The 26,343-nt window shown below is 47.5% G+C and overlaps 1 protein-coding gene across 2 annotated transcripts in view; it reads left to right on the top strand.

Annotated features, from left to right (window-relative positions):
• The window catches only part of GTF3C2 (general transcription factor IIIC subunit 2), an 86,941-nt gene that overhangs the window by 15,299 nt on the left and 45,299 nt on the right, over positions 1 to 26,343 (top strand). For both annotated transcript variants that reach the window (XM_075201011.1, XM_075201012.1), the window contains exons 5-9: positions 5,074 to 5,168; positions 14,045 to 14,122; positions 14,248 to 14,346; positions 14,429 to 14,656; positions 15,434 to 15,545. In XM_075201011.1, the coding sequence (XP_075057112.1) occupies positions 5,074 to 5,168; positions 14,045 to 14,122; positions 14,248 to 14,346; positions 14,429 to 14,656; positions 15,434 to 15,545 (612 nt within the window). The remainder of the gene's footprint in view (positions 1 to 5,073; positions 5,169 to 14,044; positions 14,123 to 14,247; positions 14,347 to 14,428; positions 14,657 to 15,433; positions 15,546 to 26,343) is intronic.

Genomic DNA, 26,343 nt, shown 5'->3' on the forward strand with positions numbered 1-26,343 from the left:
TCTCTCCCGTGCTGCCCCACCTGCCCACCAGCTTCTCTCTCCCGTGCCGCCCCACCTGCCCACCAGCTTCTCTCTTCCGTGCCTGCCCACCAGCTTCTCTCTTCCGTGCCTGCCCACCAGCTTCTCTCTTCCGTGCCTGCCCACCAGCTTCTCTCTTCCGTGCCTGCCCACCAGCTTCTCTCTTCCGTGCCTGCCCACCAGCCTTTCTCTCTTCCGTGCCTGCCCACCAGCCTTTCTCTCTTCCGTGCCTGCCCACCAGCCTTTCTCTCTTCCGTGCCTGCCCACCAGCCTTTCTCTCTTCCGTGCCTGCCCACCAGCCTTTCTCTCTTCCGTGCCTGCCCACCAGCCTTTCTCTCTTCTGTGCCTGCCCACCAGCCTTTCTCTCTCCCGTGCCGCCCCACCTGCCCACCAGCCTTTCTCTCTCCCGTGCCGCCCCACCTGCCCACCAGCCTTTCTCTCTCCCGTGCCGCCCCACCTGCCCACCAGCTTCTCTCTCCCGTGCCGCCCCACCTGCCCACCAGCTTCTCTCTCCCGTGCCGCCCCACCTGCCCACCAGCTTCTCTCTCCCGTGCCGCCCCACCTGCCCACCAGCTTCTCTCTCCCGTGCCTGCCCTCCAGCCTTTCTCTCCCATGCCGCCCCACCTACCCACCAGCTTCTCTCTCCCGTGCCTGCCCACCAGCCTTTCTCTCCCATGCCGCCCCACCTACCCACCAGCTTCTCTCTCCCATGCCGCCCCACCTACCCACTAGCTTCTCTCTCCCGTGCCTGCCCACCAGCCTTTCTCTCCCGTGCTGCCCCACCTGCCCACCAGCTTCTCTCTCCCGTGCCGCCCCACCTGCCCACCAGCTTCTCTCTTCCGTGCCTGCCCACCAGCTTCTCTCTTCCGTGCCTGCCCACCAGCTTCTCTCTTCCGTGCCTGCCCACCAGCCTTTCTCTCTTCCGTGCCTGCCCACCAGCCTTTCTCTCTTCCGTGCCTGCCCATCAGCCTTTCTCTCTTCCGTGCCTGCCCATCAGCCTTTCTCTCTTCCGTGCCTGCCCATCAGCCTTTCTCTCTTCCGTGCCTGCCCACCAGCCTTTCTCTCTTCCGTGCCTGCCCACCAGCCTTTCTCTCTCCCGTGCCTGCCCACCAGCCTTTCTCTCTCCCGTGCCTGCCCACCAGCCTTTCTCTCTCCCGTGCCGCCCCACCTGCCCACCAGCCTTTCTCTCTCCCGTGCCGCCCCACCTGCCCACCAGCCTTTCTCTCTCCCGTGCCGCCCCACCTGCCCACCAGCTTCTCTCTCCCGTGCCGCCCCACCTGCCCACCAGCTTCTCTCTCCCGTGCCGCCCCACCTGCACAACCAGCTTCTCTCTCCCGTGCCGCCCCACCAGCCCACCAGCCTTTCTCTCCCGTGCCGCCCCACCTGCCCACCAGCCTTTCTCTCCCGAGCCGCCCCACCTGCCCACCAGCTTCTCTCTCCCGTGCCGCCCCACCTGCCCACCAGCTTCTCTCTCCCGTGCCGCCCCACCTGCACAACCAGCTTCTCTCTCCCGTGCCGCCCCACCAGCCCACCAGCCTTTCTCTCCCGTGCCGCCCCACCTGCCCACCAGCCTTTTACTGGTGGTCAGTATGTTACTGGTGGTCAGTAGGTTGGTCAGCAGGTTACTGGTGGTTAGTATGTTACTGGTGGTCAGTAGGTTGGTCAGCAAGTTACTGGTGGTCTGTAGGTTAGTCAGCAGGTTACTGGTGGTCTGTAGGTTGGTCAGCAGGTTACTGGTGGTCTGTAGGTTACTGGTGGTCGGCAGGTTACTAGTGGTCAGGGTTAGAACACAGATAAACTGCAGAGGGAAAGACCAGGGTGGAATAAGCCACTCCTGTCAATGGTTTTAGGTGTTACAGCCTTTTCTTTGTCCCTAGTGTAGTAACTCGGTTCCTTGGCCCACCTTACATAGAGGCCAAGGTAACACAGATCCCTATTTCTAGTTCTCAGAGAAGATACTAACAATCACGCTGTATCCTATGGAATCATCTAGAACATGCTGTGGGAATGGTATCGGCACATTTTACGTGTATATACAGAGAGCACGCTGCATCAGCAATATAGATTAGCAAGTATGAGCCTACAATAAAGTTGTGACAGGATGGACCTCTTGTGCCTCTCTGTTGTGTTCCTGGGGACTGGCTGGGCTTGACTTGCCACCGTCCCCATTCTTTATCCAAAACGTGCCCCTTTAAACACTATCTGTGTGCTCTGCTGCCACCTCTAGGCTCCTTTATCGGCACCTAGATCCGCTTTTTCTGGGTAACACTTGCTGCTATTGTACCCCCTTCCTGGGCACCTGGGATGGTACCCCTGTTGCTGGGTATCAGAGACAGTGTTGATACTGGATGCAGGGTCCCAACCTCAGAAGAGCCAGATAACAGATTAGATTTGGGTCTAATCTTTAGGTCACAGGACGCAGCAGGTAAGTTGGCGTCCAAGCAGGATCTTGAAGCGGTGAAGTTTATTGCTCTGACAGGGTCCTTTATAAGGACCATTCACACTAGTTAGAGGTTCTAGTGATCATCAAGAAGTACAGATGGTATATATCAACTGAAATACAAAATACAGCTCTGTATATACTGCTTCTGACACACATGCTGGCAGGCGGTAATCCAGCCCCCAACCCATATCTACCACCACAACGTCTGGGATATTGCATTCAATGTTTAGCATTAGGATGTAATATATTCTCTAAACTTCTATTTGACGCAATTTAAACTTGGCACAATTGACATCACTCATTTCCTAAACTACTTACTGGTACATTATTCAGATAGTTCCCTGTCTCTCTCTGACACAGGAATATGACCCCTACTGTGTATTCAGGCTACAAAGATGTGTTGGTCACTCTTGGATGAAATGGGCTAATTAGCGTGGGATTTCCTTTCCGCAGGAACTCTGCAGTGTCTGATACTAACCCATTTGATGCTGCGGCAGCCATTGTGACCGCGCGGCAGGTGAGGGACCCAGACACATTCCTAAGGGCATGGGAACCAGACACTTCTTTAACACCCTCTTACCAGCCGTTACTGATCACTTCTACTAGTGTTACTCGCCGGCTGTAAGTACCAGTTATAGGAGAGTGTCACCACCAGGCTCCTTCACCGGCACCTGGAATCTCTTACTTCTGGGGCAGCTGCTATAGCTGCTGCAGTGCCTCTTGGCTGTGGGTTGACTTCTACCTCCTGACTGCTTGCTGTGGATCAGGACTGCGGGCAGAGCGTTGACACAGAGACGCTGGGTTCAACACAGGACAGTCGGGCAATGGTAATAGTCGTCAGGCAGAATCTCCAAGCAGTGATGTTTATTACTCAAGGACCTTTACACACTAGTTGGAGGTCCTATTGCTCATCCGGAAGTACAGATGGTATAATACACTCAAATACAAAATACAGCCCTTTTATGTACTGTTTCTGACACACGTTGGCAGGGGGTGAGCCAGCACTCTGATCCTGGCTGGCACCACAAAGTCTGAAATATTACATCAGATTAGCTTTAGGTTATAATATAGTCTCTAAACTTGGATTTAATGTAATTTAAACTTAACAGACTTCACATCAATCTGTGATTTCCTAAATCACTTGCTATTTCAGTATTCAAATAGGTTTCCTTTTCCGATCATCATTGTGGCGGGATGGACCGCCTGTGCCACCCTGTCTGTTGTTGCTGGGAACCAGCTGGGCTTACTTTGCCACGGTCCCCTATTTTTGTTTGGAATACGCCCCTCCTGCTGAAGTAGGAGGAGCCTGCTGCCACCACTGGACTCCTTTTATAGCATCCAGAAAAACATTCCTTCTCGGTAACTGTTGCTGCTAGTGTACTCCCGCTGGTACACCTGAGCTGGTACCCCTGACCGCTTACTATGGGTCAGGGTGCTGTAGATGGATCCCCCTTGGCCTATCACACTGGCCAGAGCTGCTGGGTAGCGGGCAGAGCGGTGGTACTGGATGCTGGATCCAAACTTCAGAACAGCCGGAGGACGAATTAGATTTAGGGTCTAATCTGTAGGTCACAAGATTACAGCAATATTGAAGAAGTTGTCAAGCAGGGTCTTTGAAGCAGAGAGTGATGTTTATTTAGCTCAAGTGTCCCAGTTCCACTGATTAAAGGTATCAGTGGTCAGGTCAGATAAAACATCAGAATGATACATTTCAGTGTACAAAGGCTCTCTTATTATACAGTTTTAGACACAGCCTCACAGGTTATTTTTAGAATCGGGATGCAATTTGTTTACCCAAACATGGATTTACATGCAATGCAAAGCTAACAATATTTACGCTTATCTGTGATATTCTAAAACCTTGCTGTGATTTTCTGCTTCTTATTTAGGATGCAGTGGACATCTGACAGCAAGTCTAATTACATATTTCTATGTCATCAGGTGCTAGACCCTCATACATCAAAAGGTCTAATTTGCATGGGTCCTTTCTTCCAACAGTTGCAGAATACACATTTCCTCCAAAGAGAAGAATTCCCCAAGAAAAGTTGTAAAACCCCAAATAAGGCATTTCCTTACACCAGGATACACAAAAGACTTCCTAAACAAAGGCTTATTGTATCAGGTGTATACATCAGAAATAATGCATTTCCTCTAGCAAGGTTAAAACACAAACAAATTTCTTCCCCTGTTCTCAGAAATAAATATCTATTTAACCAACATACCCACAATATAAAAAATAAGTGCATTTGCAGTTATATAAGTAAGCGCCCTGCGCTATATCCTTATAAATAACTTATGGTATAAATTTATTTAAAGTGATCCGGTCCAATATAAAAATCCATACATTTGCAGTGATCTACATTGACTCAGTGCACCATCAATTAAAATAAACGTACACATTAAGTTGTTTCTACGGGATCCAGCCTCAATAGTATAAATGAGTAAGTACTAGTTTACATTACAAGGACACCATTCCTCATGTCTTATGGGTGCACTCCCTCCTAGATAAGAGAGGAGCCGTGGAACCGATCATGTTGGTGGTGATGATATCTGCTTTCCAGATCCATACTGAACACTGACCATTACTTTTATTCTTTCCTTTCATTGTTCAGAAACCCAGTCCACAGATGAGAGGGTGCGCAGAGAACGGATTTCACAATTCCATCATGGCGCCTGTCTGGTCTTCTGCGCAGATCACCCTGGACTAGTAAGAGATTTTTTGTGGCGATACGATCTTCCTTCGTCCTTTGTAGGACTGCTGAATATGCAGTATATATACTTTTATATATTTATACTTCAATTGATTAGGTAGATGAAAAGGATTAGGCAACTTGTCTGAAATCTAGGACCAGTCATGAATATACACATTGTTATTACTGTCTAGGTTTAGATGTTTACAGTAAATACTCATTGTAATTTGACAAACAAGAAGGCTCATCAATATGTAGTACAAATATTAATGTAAGAATGATGTGATGAACGGGTGAAGCAGGTTCCAGCCGCACCGGCATGTAGAGACAGAGGCCACGTGACGGGATTGGGCACTGAGGCACGTGGCCTCTCTGGTCTTGTATTCCTCTGACCTGGATATAAGTAGGCTTACGTTGGAGTAACCTACAGTAAACTCTTCCCCTTCCAATGTCTGATAGCGCTATTCATCACTGTAAGAAAATTATTATTGTTTTTTTATTTAGAAAGATCAAACATAATACTTAGTTCTGTGTGTTCAGAAAATCATAATACAAACAAATTACAGAAAATAACATGAACCAAGGTAAAGATGGCGCTGCCCATTTGAGTTTACAATCTAAGGAGTGGAGTGCACTTGATACAAAAGGTAATGGAATAACAATTGTATCTAGTGTTAATGATACATTTTCATGGATAAAGACACCGCTAGTTCCTGGCTCTGGGTAGTTGGTGATTACAGGTACTGTACTAGTTCCTGGCTCTGGGTAGTTGGTGATTACAGACACTGTGCTAGTTCCTGGCTCTGGGCAGGTGGTGATTACAGACACTGTGCTAGTTCCTGGCTCTGGGCAGTTGGTGATTACAGGTACTGTGCTAGTTCCTGGCTCTGGGCAGGTGGTGATTACAGACACTGTGCTAGTTCCTGGCTCTGGGCAGTTGGTGATTACAGGCACTGTGCTAGTTCCTGGCTCTGGGTAGTTGGTGATTACAGGTACTGTGCTAGTTCCTGGCTCTGGGTAGTTGGTGATTACAGACACTGTGCTAGTTCCTGGCTCTGGGCAGGTGGTGATTACAGACACTGTGCTAGTTCCTGGCTCTGGGCAGTTGGTGATTACAGGTACTGTGCTAGTTCCTGGCTCTGGGCAGGTGGTGATTACAGACACTGTGCTAGTTCCTGGCTCTGGGCAGTTGGTGATTACAGGCACTGTGCTAGTTCCTGGCTCTGGGCAGTTGGTGATTACAGACACTGTGCTAGTTCCTGGCTCTGGGCAGTTGGTGATTACAGACACTGTGCTAGTTCCTGGATCTGGGCAGGTGGTGATTACAGACACTGTGCTAGTTCCTGGCTCTGGGCAGTTGGTGATTACAGGCACTGTTCTAGTTCCTGGCTCTGGGCAGTTGGTGATTACAGACACTGTGCTAGTTCCTGGCTCTGGGCAGTTGGTGATTACAGGCACTGTGCTAGTTCCTGGCTCTGGGCAGTTGGTGATTACAGACACTGTGCTAGTTCCTGGCTCTGGACAGTTGGTGATTACAGGCACTGTGCTAGTTCCTTGGTCTGGGCAGTTGGTGATTACAGGCACGGTGCTAGTTCCTTGGTCTGGGCAGTTGGTGATTACAGGCACGGTGCTAGTTCCTTGATCTGGGTAGTTGGTGATTACAGGCATGGTGCTAGTTCCTGGCTCTGGGCAGTTGGTGATTACAGGCACTGTGCTAGTTCCTGGCTCTGGGCAGTTGGTGATTACAGACATTGTGCTAGTTCCTGGCTCTGGGTAGTTGGTGATTACAGACACTGTGCTAGTTCCTGGCTCTGGGCAGGTGGTGATTACAGACACTGTGCTAGTTCCTGGCTCTGGGCAGGTGGTGATTACAGACACTGTGCTAGTTCCTGGCTCTGGGCAGGTGGTGATTACAGACACTGTGCTAGTTCCTGGCTCTGGGCAGGTGGTGATTACAGACACTGTGCTAGTTCCTGGCTCTGGGCAGGTGGTGATTACAGACGCTGTGCTAGTTCCTGGCTCTGGACAGTGGGTGATTACAGACGCTGTGCTAGTTCCTGGCTCTGGGCAGTTGGTGATTACAGGCACTGTGCTAGTTCCTGGCTCTGGGCAGTTGGTGATTACAGGCACTGTGCTAGTTCCTGGCTCTGGGCAGTTGGTGATTACAGACACTGTGCTAGTTCCTGGCTTTGGGCAGGTGGTGATTACAGGCACTGTGCTAGTTCCTGGCTCTGGGTAGTTGGTGATTACAGGCACTGTGCTAGTTCCTGGCTCTGGGTAGTTGGTGATTACAGACACTGTGCTAGTTCCTGGCTCTGGGCAGTTGGTGATTACAGACACTGTGCTAGTTCCTGGCTCTGGGCAGTTGGTGATTACAGACACTGTGCTAGTTCCTGGCTCTGGGCAGTTGGTGATTACAGACACTGTGCTAGTTCCTGGCTCTGGGCAGGTGGTGATTACAGACACTGTGCTAGTTCCTGGCTCTGAGTAGTTGGTGATTACAGACACGGTGCTAGTTCCTGGCTCTGGGTAGTTGGTGATTACAGACACTGTGCTAGTTCCTGGCCCTGGGCAGTTGGTGATTACAGACACTGTGCTAGTTCCTGGCTCTGGGTAGTTGGTGATTACAGGCACTGTGCTAGTTCCTGGCTCTGGGCAGTTGGTGATTACAGACACTGTGCTAGTTCCTGGCTCTGGGCAGGTGGTGATTACAGACACTGTGCTAGTTCCTGGCTCTGGGTAGTTGGTGATTACAGACACTGTGCTAGTTCCTGGCTCTGGGTAGTTGGTGATTACAGACACTGTGCTAGTTCCTGGCTCTGGGTAGTTGGTGATTACAGACACTGTGCTAGTTCCTGGCTCTGGGCAGTTGGTGATTACAGACACTGTGCTAGTTCCTGGCTCTGGGCAGGTGGTGATTACAGACACTGTGCTAGTTCCTGGCTCTGGGCAGGTGGTGATTACAGGCATGGTGCTAGTTCCTGGCTCTGGGCAGTTGGTGATTACAGACACTGTGCTAGTTCCTGGCTCTAGGCAGTTGGTGATTACAGACACTGTGCTAGTTCCTGGCTCTGGACAGTGGGTGATTACAGACACTGTGCTAGTTCCTGGCTCTGGACAGTGGGTGATTACAGACACTGTGCTAGTTCCTGGCTCTGGGCAGGTGGTGATTACAGACACTGTGCTAGTTCCTGGCTCTGGACAGTGGGTGATTACAGACACTGTGCTAGTTCCTGGCTCTGGACAGTGGGTGATTACAGACACTGTGCTAGTTCCTGGCTCTGGGCAGGTGGTGATTACAGACACTGTGCTAGTTCCTGGCTCTGGACAGTCTGTGATTACAGGCACTGTGCTAGTTCCTGGCTCAGGGCAGTTGGTGATTACAGACACTGTGCTAGTTCCTGGCTCTGGACAGTGGGTGATTACAGACACTGTGCTAGTTCCTGGCTCTGAGTAGTTGGTGATTACAGACACTGTGCTAGTTCCTGGCTCTGGGTAGTTGGTGATTACAGACACTGTGCTAGTTCCTGGCCCTGGGCAGTTGGTGATTACAGACACTGTGCTAGTTCCTGGCTCTGGGTAGTTGGTGATTACAGGCACTGTGCTAGTTCCTGGCTCTGGGCAGTTGGTGATTACAGACACTGTGCTAGTTCCTGGCTCTGGGCAGGTGGTGATTACAGACACTGTGCTAGTTCCTGGCTCTGGGTAGTTGGTGATTACAGACACTGTGCTAGTTCCTGGCTCTGGGTAGTTGGTGATTACAGACACTGTGCTAGTTCCTGGCTCTGGGTAGTTGGTGATTACAGACACTGTGCTAGTTCCTGGCTCTGGGCAGTTGGTGATTACAGACACTGTGCTAGTTCCTGGCTCTGGGTAGTTGGTGATTACAGACACTGTGCTAGTTCCTGGCTCTGGGCAGGTGGTGATTACAGACGCTGTGCTAGTTCCTGGCTCTGGGCAGGTGGTGATTACAGACGCTGTGCTAGTTCCTGGCTCTGGGCAGGTGGTGATTACAGACGCTGTGCTAGTTCCTGGCTCTGGGCAGTTGGTGATTACAGGCATGGTGCTAGTTCCTGGCTCTGGGCAGTTGGTGATTACAGGCACTGTGCTAGTTCCTGGCTCTGGGCAGTTGGTGATTACAGGCATGGTGCTAGTTCCTGGCTCTGGGCAGTTGGTGATTACAGACACTGTGCTAGTTCCTGGCTCTAGGCAGTTGGTGATTACAGACACTGTGCTAGTTCCTGGCTCTGGACAGTGGGTGATTACAGACACTGTGCTAGTTCCTGGCTCTGGACAGTGGGTGATTACAGACACTGTGCTAGTTCCTGGCTCTGGGCAGGTGGTGATTACAGACACTGTGCTAGTTCCTGGCTCTGGACAGTCTGTGATTACAGGCACTGTGCTAGTTCCTGGCTCAGGGCAGTTGGTGATTACAGACACTGTGCTAGTTCCTGGCTCTGGACAGTGGGTGATTACAGACACTGTGCTAGTTCCTGGCTCTGGACAGTGGGTGATTACAGACACTGTGCTAGTTCCTGGCTCTGGGCAGGTGGTGATTACAGACACTGTGCTAGTTCCTGGCTCTGGGCAGGTGGTGATTACAGGCACTGTGCTAGTTCCTGGCTCTGGACAGTGGGTGATTACAGACACTGTGCTAGTTCCTGGCTCTGGACAGTTGGTGATTACAGACACTGTGCTAGTTCCTGGCTCTGGGCAGGTGGTGATTACAGACACTGTGCTAGTTCCTGGCTCTGGGCAGGTGGTGATTACAGGCACTGTGCTAGTTCCTGGCTCTGGGCAGTTGGTGATTAGACACTGTGCTAGTTCCTGGCTCTGGGTAGTTGGTGATTACAGGCACTGTGCTAGTTCCTGGCTCTGGGTAGTTGGTGATTACAGGCACTGTGCTAGTTCCTGGCTCTGGGTAGTTGGTGATTACAGACACTGTGCTAGTTCCTGGCTCTGGGCAGTTGGTGATTAGACACTGTGCTAGTTCCTGGCTCTGGGCAGTTGGTGATTACAGACACTGTGCTAGTTCCTGGCTCTGGGCAGGTGGTGATTACAGACACTGTGCTAGTTCCTGGCCCTGGGCAGTTGGTGATTACAGGCACTGTGCTAGTTCCTGGCTCTGGGCAGGTGGTGATTACAGGCACTGTGCTAGTTCCTGGCTCTGGGCAGTTGGTGATTACAGACACTGTGCTAGTTCCTGGCTCTGGGTAGTTGGTGATTACAGACACTGTGCTAGTTCCTGGCTCTGGGCAGGTGGTGATTACAGGCACTGTGCTAGTTCCTGGCTCTGGGCAGGTGGTGATTACAGGCACTGTGCTAGTTCCTGGCTCTGGGCAGTTGGTAATTACAGACACTGTGCTAGTTCCTGGCTCTGGGCAGTTGGTGATTACAGACACTGTGCTAGTTCCTGGCTCTGGGCAGTTGGTGATTACAGACACTGTGCAACATTTGCTCACATTTTTGAATACTAGGAGTTGTCTCTTCTAGTTGATTAACATTAACCAAATATAAGCTGATCTTTTAAATCCACATTAGTCAGGCAGCTGGCATGTGTTTTCCAGCATTTTCCACTTCTTTCATCTATAAACAGATGATTTTTTTATACATAATGCTGCAGATCTGACTTTGCTCCTGTCCTATACACTTGCATTATATTCCTCCATCTCCTCTCTGTATCCAGGATCTCTGGTGCTGACTCTGCTCCTACCCATCTCTCTGCCCTGTATTATATACCTCCATCTCCTCTCTGTATCCAGGATCTCTGGTACTGACTCTGCTCCTACCCAGCTCTCTGCCCTGTATTATATTCCTCCATCTCCTCTCTGTATCCAGGATCTCTGGTACTGACTCTGCTCCTACCCAGCTGTCTGCCCTGTATTATATTCCTCCATCTCCTCTCTGTATCCAGGATCTCTGGTACGGACTCTGCTCCTACCCAGCTCTCTGCCCTGTATTATATTCCTCCATCTCCTCTCTGTATCCAGGATCTCTGGTATTGACTCTGCTCCTACCCAGCTCTCTGCACTGTATTATATTCCTCCATCTCCTCTCTGTATCCAGGATCTCTGGTACTGACTCTGCTCCTACCCAGCTCTCTGCCCTGTATTATATTCCTCCATCTCCTCTATGTATCCAGGATCTCTGGTGCTGACTCTACTCTTACCCAGCTCTCTGCACTGTATTATATTCCTCCATCTCCTCTCTGTATCCAGGATCTCTGGTACTGACTCTGCTCCTACCCAGCTCTCTGCCCTGTATTATATTCCTCCATCTCCTCTCTGTATCCAGGATCTCTGGTACTGACTCTGCTCCTACCCAGCTGTCTGCCCTGTATTATATTCCTCCATCTCCTCTCTGTATCCAGGATCTCTGGTACGGACTCTGCTCCTACCCAGCTCTCTGCCCTGTATTATATTCCTCCATCTCCTCTCTGTATCCAGGATCTCTGGTATTGACTCTGCTCCTACCCAGCTCTCTGCACTGTATTATATTCCTCCATCTCCTCTCTGTATCCAGGATCTCTGGTGCTGACTCTACTCCTACCCAGCTCTCTGCACTGTATTATATTCCTCCATCTCCTCTCTGTATCCAGGATCTCTGGTGCTGACTCTGCTCCTACCCAGCTGTCTGCCCTGTATTATATTCCTCCATCTCCTCTCTGTATCCAGGATCTCTGGTGCTGACTCTGCTCCTACCCAGCTCTCTGCCCTGTATTATATTCCTCCATCTCCTCTCTGTATCCAGGATCTCTGGTACGGACTCTGCTCCTACCCAGCTCTCTGCCCTGGATTATATTCCTCCATCTCCTCTCTGTATCCAGGATCTCTGGTGCTGACTCTGCTCCTACCCAGCTCTCTGCACTGTATTATATTCCTCCATCTCCTCTCTGTATCCAGGATCTCTGGTACGGACTCTGCTCCTACCCAGCTGTCTGCCCTGTATTATATTCCTCCATCTCCTCTCTGTATCCAGGATCTCTGTTTCTGACTCTGCTCCTACCCAGCTCTCTACCCTGTATTATATTCCTCCATCTCCTCTCTGTATCCAGGATCTCTGGTACTGACTCTGCTCCTACCCAGCTCTCTGCCCTGTATTATATTCCTCCATCTCCTCTCTGTATCCAGGATCTCTGGTACTGACTCTGCTCCTACCCAGCTCTCTGCCCTGTATTATATTCCTCCATCTCCTCTCTGTATCCAGGATCTCTGGTACTGACTCTGCTCCTACCCAGCTCTCTACCCTGTATTATATTCCTCCATCTCCTCTCTGTATCCAGGATCTCTGGTGCTGACTCTGCTCCTACCCAGCTCTCTGCCCTGTATTATATTCCTCCATCTACTCTATGTATCCAGGATCTCTGGTACGGACTCTGCTCCTACCCAGCTGTCTGCCCTGTATTATATTCCTCCATCTCCTCTCTGTATCCAGGATCTCTGTTTCTGACTCTGCTCCTACCCAGCTCTCTGCCCTGTATTGTATTATATTCCTCCATCTCCTCTCTGTATCCAGGATCTCTGTTTCTGACTCTGCTCCTACCCAGCTCTCTACCCTGTATTATATTCCTCCATCTCCTCTCTGTATCCAGGATCTCTGGTATTGACTCTGCTCCTACCCAGCTCTCTACCCTGTATTATATTCCTCCATCTCCTCTCTGTATCCAGGATCTCTGGTACGGACTCTGCTCCTACCCAGCTGTCTGCCCTGTATTATATTCCTCCATCTCCTCTCTGTATCCAGGATCTCTGTTTCTGACTCTGCTCCTACCCAGCTCTCTACCCTGTATTATATTCCTCCATCTCCTCTCTGTATCCAGGATCTCTGGTACTGACTCTGCTCCTACCCAGCTCTCTGCCCTGTATTATATTCCTCCATCTCCTCTCTGTATCCAGGATCTCTGGTACTGACTCTGCTCCTACCCAGCTCTCTACCCTGTATTATATTCCTCCATCTCCTCTCTGTATCCAGGATCTCTGGTGCTGACTCTGCTCCTACCCAGCTCTCTGCCCTGTATTATATTCCTCCATCTACTCTATGTATCCAGGATCTCTGGTACGGACTCTGCTCCTACCCAGCTGTCTGCCCTGTATTATATTCCTCCATCTCCTCTCTGTATCCAGGATCTCTGTTTCTGACTCTGCTCCTACCCAGCTCTCTGCCCTGTATTGTATTATATTCCTCCATCTCCTCTCTGTATCCAGGATCTCTGTTTCTGACTCTGCTCCTACCCAGCTCTCTACCCTGTATTATATTCCTCCATCTCCTCTCTGTATCCAGGATCTCTGGTATTGACTCTGCTCCTACCCAGCTCTCTACCCTGTATTATATTCCTCCATCTCCTCTCTGTATCCAGGATCTCTGGTACGGACTCTGCTCCTACCCAGCTCTCTGCCCTGTATTATATTCCTCCATCTCCTCTCTGTATCCAGGATCTCTGGTATTGACTCTGCTCCTACCCAGCTCTCTGCACTGTATTATATTCCTCCATCTCCTCTCTGTATCCAGGATCTCTGGTACTGACTCTGCTCCTACCCAGCTCTCTGCCCTGTATTATATTCCTCCATCTCCTCTCTGTATCCAGGATCTCTGGTACTGACTCTGCTCCTACCCAGCTGTCTGCCCTGTATTATATTCCTCCATCTCCTCTCTGTATCCAGGATCTCTGGTACGGACTCTGCTCCTACCCAGCTGTCTGCCCTGTATTATATTCCTCCATCTCCTCTCTGTATCCAGGATCTCTGTTTCTGACTCTGCTTCTACCCAGCTCTCTGCCCTGTATTATATTCCTCCATCTCCTCTATGTATCCAGGATCTCTGGTACGGACTCTGCTCCTACCCAGCTCTCTGCCCGGTACCCCTGTATTAATGTTCTCCTCTCTCTTCCCTGTAGCCGGAATGTGTGGTACTCGGACTGGGAGTTCGCTGAGTGGATCCCTTGTATAGACAACTGGCACTTCCTGTCTCCCAGGTGAGCAGCGTGAATGTAATTACAGGTGGGAATCTCTACCTAGCAGTGGCTGAGTCTGACCTTGTGACATAGACGGTATATGAGGTAGGTGTCACGCACCCAGTTTCTTGTGTTTTCCTCTGCAGGGAGGCTGAGGGCTATCTTCCCCTGCAGACCACGTCCCCTCCATTCTCCATCAGACGAGAAGGGATTCAGGAGGAAGCAGATCCCTGTGTCCTCAGCAGGTGGGAGTATTGTCGTCCTCTATCCTGTATTATCTCTGGAAGCACCCAACCTTCTCACACTAACGTCTGCATCGCTCCCCAGGTTCCAGTCTCTGCCACCTCACCGTGAGCGCTGGGATGTCACCTTCTTTGTTGGGGGCCCAGTTTGGTCTCTTGAGTGGTGTCCGACCTTGGGAGGTTCCGGGTCCTGCCAGTATGTGGCGCTGTATTGTCATCGGGGAATGGATGACCGGCACAGGCTTGATGTTACACATACCGGACCGGGTCTCCTGCAGTTGTGGAGCTTGGGGTCTATAGGCTCAGACAAAGGGTCAGTATATAATGAGTATCACGTTATTCTGTCTATCAGTAACCTGTGCAGTCTATACGTCTCTTGTGTTATTTATACCCATGGGGGCGTCCTTTCTCTGCCCCACCCCTCCCCAATATATACAACCCTAAGTCACCTGATCCCAGCTTCAGGTTTGTGTCTGACCCCATCTAGTGAGGAGACACTTTTCTGTGGAAGGAGGTGTGTAGTTAAATAGGCTTTTGATTGGAAGTTGCTCTGTTTCAATCCGGTGATACATTCACTTTTACATTTCCATGTATAGAAGAGTGATTTCTCTGGACACCCCTATGGATAGCCAGTATTAGAGAGGCGGGGGGGGGGGAGGGTGCTATCATACAATGATATGAGGGTTATTTACAAAGCACAGACCTGTCCTGCAGTGCTGGTGAAGGAGGTCTGACCCACTGACCAGTAATGTCCGTATGGATCTATCTCTTTATCCACCACATATGGGAGGGAGAGACGGACACCAGACCCACTGACCAGTAACATCAAAACACTCTTGGATGGTGTAAATAGGATTAATAATGATCTAGTTGCTGATGATGCTCATTACAAATTGTGTGATCTGATATAAACTGTAACTGCTGCTCACTGTGAGTACAGGAGATAAGAGAAGTAGATGGTTATACATGTACACATATATCCTGTGTAGAGGTGAGAGGTCGCCACATGCACGTTGGTGTGTACGTATGCCATGCTGCAGGATATTCTTGGAAGGCATCTTTAATATAACTTTTTCTTTCGGTTTTCTAGCGGTGATTCTGGGCCATCGTTCTCCTATGGACTGGCAATGGATGAAGGCTGCATATGGGACCTAAAGTTCTGCCCCAGTGGAGGATGGGAGCTTCCCTGCACCTCTAGGAAGGTGCGGACCCAGCTGGTCCCAAGAGGACCGTGGTAATCTGTGTATAGTAGATTATACCTGTCTGTGAGGATCATTACCTGGGTACTGATCACATAGAGATGAGGAGAGGACCATGGTAATCTGTGTATAGTAGATTATACCTGTCTGTGAGGATCATTACCTGGGTACTGATCACACCGATGAGGAGAGGACCATGGTAATCTGTGTATAGTAGATTATACCTGTCTGTGAGGATCATTACCTGGGTACTGATCACACCGATGAGGAGAGGACCATGGTAATCTGTGTATAGTAGATTATACCTGTCTGTGAGGATCATTACCTGGGTACTGATCACACCGATGAGAAGAATACCATGGTAATCTGTGTATAGTAGATTATACCTGTCTGTGAGGATCATTACCTGGGTACTGATCACATAGAGATGAGGAGAGGACCATGGTAATCTGTGTATAGTAGATTATACCTGTCTGTGAGGATCATTACCTGGGTACTGATCACACAGAGATGAGGAGAGGACCATGGTAATCTGTGTATAGTAGATTATACCTGTCTGTGAGGATCATTACCTGGGTACTGATCACATAGAGATGAGGAGAGGACCATGGTAATCTGTGTATAGTAGATTATACCTGTCTGTGAGGATCATTACCTGGGTACTGATCACACCGATGAGGAGAGGACCATGGTAATCTGTGTATAGTAGATTATACCTGTCTGTGAGGATCATTACCTGGGTACTGATCACATAGAGATGAGGAGAGGACCATGGTAATCTGTGTATAGTAGATTATACCTGTCTGTGAGGATCATTACCTGGGTACTGATCACACCGATGAGGAGAGGACCATGGTAATCTGTGTATAGTAGATTATACCTGTCTGTGAGGATCATTACCTGGGTACTGATCACATAGAGATGAGGAGAGGACCGTGGTAATCTGTGTATAGTAGATTATACCTGTCTGTGAGGATCATTACCTGGGTACTGATCACATAGAGATGAGGAGAGGACCATGGTAATCTGTGTATAGTAGATTATACCTGTCTGTGAGGATCATTACCTGGGTACTGATCACACCGATGAGGAGAGGACCATGGTAATCTGTGTATAGTAGATTATACCAGTCTGTGAGGATCATTACCTGGGCACTGATCACACCGATGAGGAGAGGACCATGGTAATCTGTGTATAGTAGATTATACCTGTCTGTGAGGATCATTACCTGGGTACTGATCACACCGATGAGGAGAGGACCATGGTAATCTGTGTATAGTAGATTATACCTGTCTGTGAGGATCATTACCTGGGTACTGATCACACCGATGAGGAGAGGACCATGGTAATCTGTGTATAGTAGATTATACCTGTCTGTGAGGATCATTACCTGGGTACTGATCACACCGATGAGGAGAGGATCATGATAATCTGTGTATAGTAGATTATACCTGTCTGTGAGGATCATTACCTGGGTACTGATCACACCGATGAGGAGAGGACCATGGTAATCTGTGTATAGTAGATTATACCTGTCTGTGAGGATCATTACCTGGGTACTGATCACACCGATGAGGAGAGGACCATGGTAATCTGTGTATAGTAGATTATACCTGTCTGTGAGGATCATTACCTGGGTACTGATCACACAGAGATGAGGAGAGGACCATGGTAATCTGTGTATAGTAGATTATACCGGTCTGTGAGGATCATTACCTGGGTACTGATCACACCGATGAGGAGAGGACCATGGTAATCTGTGTATAGTAGATTATACCTGTCTGTGAGGATCATTAACTGGGTACTGATCACACAGAGATGAGGAGAGGACCATGGTAATCTGTGTATAGTAGATTATACCTGTCTGTGAGGATCATTACCTGGGTACTGATCACACAGATGAGGAGAGGACCATGGTAATCTGTGTATAGTAGATTATACCTGTCTGTGAGGATCATTACCTGGGTACTGATCACACAGAGATGAGGAGAGGACCGTGGTAATCTGTGTATAGTAGATTATACCCGTCTGTGAGGATCATTACCTGGGTACTGATCACACCGATGAGGAGAGGATCATGGTAATCTGTGTATAGTAGATTATACCTGTCTGTGAGGATCATTACCTGGGTACTGATCACACAGATGAGGAGAGGACCGTGGTAATCTGTGTATAGTAGATTATACCTGTCTGTGAGGATCATTACCTGGGTACTGATCACACAGATGAGGAGAGGACCGTGGTAATCTGTGTATAGTAGATTATACCTGTCTGTGAGGATAATTACCTGGGTACTGATTACACCGATGAGGAGAGGACCATGGTAATCTGTGTATAGTAGATTATACCTGTCTGTGAGGATCATTACCTGGGTACTGATCACACCGATGAGGAGAGGACCATGGTAATCTGTGTATAGTAGATTATACCTGTCTGTGAGGATCATTACCTGGGTACTGATCACACCGATGAGGAGAGGACCATGGTAATCTGTGTATAGTAGATTATACCTGTCTGTGAGGATCATTACCTGGGTACTGATCACACAGAGATGAGGAGAGGACCATGGTAATCTGTGTATAGTAGATTATACCTGTCTGTGAGGATCATTACCTGGGTACTGATCACACCGATGAGGAGAGGACCATGGTAATCTGTGTATAGTAGATTATACCTGTCTGTGAGGATCATTACCTGGGTACTGATCACACCGATGAGGAGAGGACCATGGTAATCTGTGTATAGTAGATTATACCTGTCTGTGAGGATCATTACCTGGGTACTGATCACACCGATGAGGAGAGGACCATGGTAATCTGTGTATAGTAGATTATACCTGTCTGTGAGGATCATTACCTGGGTACTGATCACACAGAGATGAGGAGAGGACCATGGTAATCTGTGTATAGTAGATTATACCTGTCTGTGAGGATCATTACCTGGGTACTGATCACACCGATGAGGAGAGGACCATGGTAATCTGTGTATAGTAGATTATACCTGTCTGTGAGGATCATTACCTGGGTACTGATCACACCGATGAGGAGAGGACCATGGTAATCTGTGTATAGTAGATTATACCTGTCTGTGAGGATCATTACCTGGGTACTGATCACACAGAGATGAGGAGAGGACCATGGTAATCTGTGTATAGTAGATTATACCTGTCTGTGAGGATCATTACCTGGGTACTGATCACACCGATGAGGAGAGGACCATGGTAATCTGTGTATAGTAGATTATACCTGTCTGTGAGGATCATTACCTGGGTACTGATCACACCGATGAGGAGAGGACCATGGTAATCTGTGTATAGTAGATTATACCTGTCTGTGAGGATCATTACCTGGGTACTGATCACACCGATGAGAAGAATACCATGGTAATCTGTGTATAGTAGATTATACCTGTCTGTGAGGATCATTACCTGGGTACTGATCACATAGATAAGGAGAGGACCATGGTAATCTGTGTATAGTAGATTATACCTGTCTGTGAGGATCATTACCTGGGTACTGATCACATAGATGAGGAGAATACCATGGTAATCTGTGTATAGTAGATTATACCTGTCTGTGAGGATCATTACCTGGGTACTGATCACACCGATGAGGAGAGGATCATGGTAATCTGTGTATAGTAGATTATACCTGTCTGTGAGGATCATTACCTGGGTACTGATCACACAGAGATGAGGAGAGGACCATGGTAATCTGTGTATAGTAGATTATACCTGTCTGTGAGGATCATTACCTGGGTACTGATCACACAGAGATGAGGAGAGGACCATGGTAATCTGTGTATAGTAGATTATACCTGTCTGTGAGGATCATTACCTGGGTACTGATCACATAGATAAGGAGAGGACCATGGTAATCTGTGTATAGTAGATTATACCTGTCTGTGAGGATCATTACCTGGGTACTGATCACACAGAGATGAGGAGAGGACAATGGTAATCTGTGTATAGTAGATTATACCTGTCTGTGAGGATCATTACCTGGGTACTGATCACACAGAGATGAGGAGAGGACCATGGTAATCTGTGTATAGTAGATTATACCTGTCTGTGAGGATCATTACCTGGGTACTGATCACACCGATGAGGAGAGGACCATGGTAATCTGTGTATAGTAGATTATACCTGTCTGTGAGGATCATTACCTGGGTACTGATCACACAGAGATGAGGAGAGGACCATGGTAATCTGTGTATAGTAGATTATACCTGTCTGTGAGGATCATTACCTGGGTACTGATCACACAGAGATGAGGAGAGGACCATGGTAATCTGTGTATAGTAGATTATACCTGTCTGTGAGGATCATTACCTGGGTACTGATCACACAGATGAGGAGAGGACCATGGTAATCTGTGTATAGTAGATTATACCTGTCTGTGAGGATCATTACCTGGGTACTGATCACACAGAGATGAGGAGAGGACCATGGTAATCTGTGTATAGTAGATTATACCTGTCTGTGAGGATCATTACCTGGGTACTGATCACACCGATGAGGAGAGGACCATGGTAATCTGTGTATAGTAGATTATACCTGTCTGTGAGGATCATTACCTGGGTACTGATCACACAGAGATGAGGAGAGGACCATGGTAATCTGTGTATAGTAGATTATACCTGTCTGTGAGGATCATTACCTGGGTACTGATCACACCGATGAGGAGAGGACCATGGTAATCTGTGTATAGTAGATTATACCTGTCTGTGAGGATCATTACCTGGGTACTGATCACACAGAGATGAGGAGAGGACCATGGTAATCTGTGTATAGTAGATTATACCTGTCTGTGAGGATCATTACCTGGGTACTGATCACACAGAGATGAGGAGAGGACCATGGTAATCTGTGTATAGTAGATTATACCTGTCTGTGAGGATCATTACCTGGGTACTGATCACACAGATGAGGAGAGGACCATGGTAATCTGTGTATAGTAGATTATACCTGTCTGTGAGGATCATTACCTGGGTACTGATCACACAGAGATGAGGAGAGGACCATGGTAATCTGTGTATAGTAGATTATACCTGTCTGTGAGGATCATTACCTGGGTACTGATCACACCGATGAGGAGAGGACCATGGTAATCTGTGTATAGTAGATTATACCTGTCTGTGAGGATCATTACCTGGGTACTGATCACACAGAGATGAGGAGAGGACCATGGTAATCTGTGTATAGTAGATTATACCTGTCTGTGAGGATCATTACCTGGGTACTGATCACACCGATGAGGAGAGGACCATGGTAATCTGTGTATAGTAGATTATACCTGTCTGTGAGGATCATTACCTGGGTACTGATCACATAGATGAGGAGAGGACCATGGTAATCTGTGTATAGTAGATTATACCTGTCTGTGAGGATCATTACCTGGGTACTGATCACACAGAGATGAGGAGAGGACCATGGTAATCTGTGTATAGTAGATTATACCTGTCTGTGAGGATCATTACCTGGGTACTGATCACACCGATGAGGAGAGGACCATGGTAATCTGTGTATAGTAGATTATACCTGTCTGTGAGGATCATTACCTGGGTACTGATCACACCGATGAGGAGAGGACCATGGTAATCTGTGTATAGTAGATTATACCTGTCTGTGAGGATCATTACCTGGGTACTGATCACACAGAGATGAGGAGAGGACCATGGTAATCTGTGTATAGTAGATTATACCTGTCTGTGAGGATCATTACCTGGGTACTGATCACACCGATGAGGAGAGGACCATGGTAATCTGTGTATAGTAGATTATACCTGTCTGTGAGGATCATTACCTGGGTACTGATCACACAGATGAGGAGAGGACCATGGTAATCTGTGTATAGTAGATTATACCTGTCTGTGAGGATCATTACCTGGGTACTGATCACACAGAGATGAGGAGAGGACCGTGGTAATCTGTGTATAGTAGATTATACCCGTCTGTGAGGATCATTACCTGGGTACTGATCACACCGATGAGGAGAGGATCATGGTAATCTGTGTATAGTAGATTATACCTGTCTGTGAGGATCATTACCTGGGTACTGATCACACAGATGAGGAGAGGACCGTGGTAATCTGTGTATAGTAGATTATACCTGTCTGTGAGGATCATTACCTGGGTACTGATCACACAGATGAGGAGAGGACCGTGGTAATCTGTGTATAGTAGATTATACCTGTCTGTGAGGATAATTACCTGGGTACTGATTACACCGATGAGGAGAGGACCATGGTAATCTGTGTATAGTAGATTATACCTGTCTGTGAGGATCATTACCTGGGTACTGATCACACCGATGAGGAGAGGACCGTGGTAATCTGTGTATAGTAGATTATACCTGTCTGTGAGGATCATTACCTGGGTACTGATCACACAGATGAGGAGAGGACCGTGGTAATCTGTGTATAGTAGATTATACCTGTCTGTGAGGATAATTACCTGGGTACTGATTACACCGATGAGGAGAGGACCATGGTAATCTGTGTATAGTAGATTATACCTGTCTGTGAGGATCATTACCTGGGTACTGATCACACCGATGAGGAGAGGACCATGGTAATCTGTGTATAGTAGATTATACCTGTCTGTGAGGATCATTACCTGGGTACTGATCACACCGATGAGGAGAGGACCATGGTAATCTGTGTATAGTAGATTATACCTGTCTGTGAGGATCATTACCTGGGTACTGATCACACAGAGATGAGGAGAGGACCATGGTAATCTGTGTATAGTAGATTATACCTGTCTGTGAGGATCATTACCTGGGTACTGATCACACCGATGAGGAGAGGACCATGGTAATCTGTGTATAGTAGATTATACCTGTCTGTGAGGATCATTACCTGGGTACTGATCACACCGATGAGGAGAGGACCATGGTAATCTGTGTATAGTAGATTATACCTGTCTGTGAGGATCATTACCTGGGTACTGATCACACCGATGAGGAGAGGACCATGGTAATCTGTGTATAGTAGATTATACCTGTCTGTGAGGATCATTACCTGGGTACTGATCACACAGAGATGAGGAGAGGACCATGGTAATCTGTGTATAGTAGATTATACCTGTCTGTGAGGATCATTACCTGGGTACTGATCACACCGATGAGGAGAGGACCATGGTAATCTGTGTATAGTAGATTATACCTGTCTGTGAGGATCATTACCTGGGTACTGATCACACCGATGAGGAGAGGACCATGGTAATCTGTGTATAGTAGATTATACCTGTCTGTGAGGATCATTACCTGGGTACTGATCACACCGATGAGAAGAATACCATGGTAATCTGTGTATAGTAGATTATACCTGTCTGTGAGGATCATTACCTGGGTACTGATCACATAGATAAGGAGAGGACCATGGTAATCTGTGTATAGTAGATTATACCTGTCTGTGAGGATCATTACCTGGGTACTGATCACATAGATGAGGAGAATACCATGGTAATCTGTGTATAGTAGATTATACCTGTCTGTGAGGATCATTACCTGGGTACTGATCACACCGATGAGGAGAGGATCATGGTAATCTGTGTATAGTAGATTATACCTGTCTGTGAGGATCATTACCTGGGTACTGATCACACAGAGATGAGGAGAGGACCATGGTAATCTGTGTATAGTAGATTATACCTGTCTGTGAGGATCATTACCTGGGTACTGATCACACAGAGATGAGGAGAGGACCATGGTAATCTGTGTATAGTAGATTATACCTGTCTGTGAGGATCATTACCTGGGTACTGATCACATAGATAAGGAGAGGATCATGGTAATCTGTGTATAGTAGATTATACCTGTCTGTGAGGATCATTACCTGGGTACTGATCACACAGAGATGAGGAGAGGACAATGGTAATCTGTGTATAGTAGATTATACCTGTCTGTGAGGATCATTACCTGGGTACTGATCACACAGAGATGAGGAGAGGACCATGGTAATCTGTGTATAGTAGATTATACCTGTCTGTGAGGATCATTACCTGGGTACTGATCACATAGATAAGGAGAGGACCATGGTAATCTGTGTATAGTAGATTATACCTGTCTGTGAGGATCATTACCTGGGTACTGATCACACAGAGATGAGGAGAGGACCATGGTAATCTGTGTATAGTAGATTATACCTGTCTGTGAGGATCATTACCTGGGTACTGATCACACAGATGAGGAGAGGACCATGGTAATCTGTGTATAGTAGATTATACCTGTCTGTGAGGATCATTACCTGGGTACTGATCACACAGAGATGAGGAGAGGACCATGGTAATCTGTGTATAGTAGATTATACCTGTCTGTGAGGATCATTACCTGGGTACTGATCACACAGAGATGAGGAGAGGACCATGGTAATCTGTGTATAGTAGATTATACCTGTCTGTGAGGATCATTACCTGGGTACTGATCACACAGATGAGGAGAGGACCATGGTAATCTGTGTATAGTAGATTATACCTGTCTGTGAGGATCATTACCTGGGTACTGATCACACAGAGATGAGGAGAGGACCATGGTAATCTGTGTATAGTAGATTATACCTGTCTGTGAGGATCATTACCTGGGTACTGATCACACCGATGAGGAGAGGACCATGGTAATCTGTGTATAGTAGATTATACCTGTCTGTGAGGATCATTACCTGGGTACTGATCACACAGAGATGAGGAGAGGACCATGGTAATCTGTGTATAGTAGATTATACCTGTCTGTGAGGATCATTACCTGGGTACTGATCACACCGATGAGGAGAGGACCATGGTAATCTGTGTATAGTAGATTATACCTGTCTGTGAGGATCATTACCTGGGTACTGATCACATAGATGAGGAGAGGACCATGGTAATCTGTGTATAGTAGATTATACCTGTCTGTGAGGATCATTACCTGGGTACTGATCACACCGATGAGGAGAATACCATGGTAATCTGTGTATAGTAGATTATACCTGTCTGTGAGGATCATTACCTGGGTACTGATCACACCGATGAGGAGAGGACCATGGTAATCTGTGTATAGTAGATTATACCTGTCTGTGAGGATCATTACCTGGGTACTGATCACACAGAGATGAGGAGAGGACCATGGTAATCTGTGTATAGTAGATTATACCTGTCTGTGAGGATCATTACCTGGGTACTGATCACACAGAGATGAGGAGAGGACCATGGTAATCTGTGTATAGTAGATTATACCTGTCTGTGAGGATCATTACCTGGGTACTGATCACACCGATGAGGAGAGGACCATGGTAATCTGTGTATAGTAGATTATACCTGTCTGTGAGGATCATTACCTGGGTACTGATCACACATAGAGATGAGGAGAGGACCATGGTAATCTGTGTATAGTAGATTATACCTGTCTGTGAGGATCATTACCTGGGTACTGATCACACCGATGAGGAGAGGACCATGGTAATCTGTGTATAGTAGATTATACCTGTCTGTGAGGATCATTACCTGGGTACTGATCACACAGAGATGAGGAGAGGACCATGGTAATCTGTGTATAGTAGATTATACCTGTCTGTGAGGATCATTACCTGGGTACTGATCACACAGAGATGAGGAGAGGACCATGGTAATCTGTGTATAGTAGATTATACCTGTCTGTGAGGATCATTACCTGGGTACTGATCACATAGAGATGAGGAGAGGACCATGGTAATCTGTGTATAGTAGATTATACCTGTCTGTGAGGATCATTACCTGGGTACTGATCACATAGAGATGAGGAGAGGACCATGGTAATCTGTGTATAGTAGATTATACCTGTCTGTGAGGATCATTACCTGGGTACTGATCACATAGATGAGGAGAGGACCATGGTAATCTGTGTATAGTAGATTATACCTGTCTGTGAGGATCATTACCTGGGTACTGATCACACAGAGATGAGGAGAGGACCATGGTAATCTGTGTATAGTAGATTATACCTGTCTGTGAGGATCATTACCTGGGTACTGATCACACCGATGAGGAGAGGATCATGGTAATCTGTGTATAGTAAATTATACCTGTCTGTGAGGATCATTACCTGGGTACTGATCACACCGATGAGGAGAGGATCATGGTAATCTGTGTATAGTAGATTATACCTGTCTGTGAGGATCATTACCTGGGTACTGATCACACCGATGAGGAGAATACCATGGTAATCTGTGTATAGTAGATTATACCTGTCTGTGAGGATCATTACCTGGGTACTGATCACACCGATGAGGAGAGGATCATGGTAATCTGTGTATAGTAGATTATACCTGTCTGTGAGGATCATTAACTGGGTACTGATCACACAGAGATGAGGAGAGGACCATGGTAATCTGTGTATAGTAGATTATACCTGTCTGTGAGGATCATTACCTGGGTACTGATCACACAGATGAGGAGAGGACCATGGTAATCTGTGTATAGTAGATTATACCTGTCTGTGAGGATCATTACCTGGGTACTGATCACACCGATGAGGAGAGGACCATGGTAATCTGTGTATAGTAGATTATACCTGTCTGTGAGGATCATTACCTGGGTACTGATCACACCGATGAGGAGAGGATCATGGTAATCTGTGTATAGTAGATTATACCTGTCTGTGAGGATCATTACCTGGGTACTGATCACACAGAGATGAGGAGAGGACCATGGTAATCTGTGTATAGTAGATTATACCTGTCTGTGAGGATCATTACCTGGGTACTGATCACACAGATGAGGAGAGGACCGTGGTAATCTGTGTATAGTAGATTATACCTGTCTGTGAGGATCATTACCTGGGTACTG

The sequence above is a fragment of the Mixophyes fleayi genome, chromosome 3 (assembly GCF_038048845.1).
Source record: "Mixophyes fleayi isolate aMixFle1 chromosome 3, aMixFle1.hap1, whole genome shotgun sequence".
NCBI lineage: Eukaryota > Metazoa > Chordata > Amphibia > Anura > Limnodynastidae > Mixophyes > Mixophyes fleayi.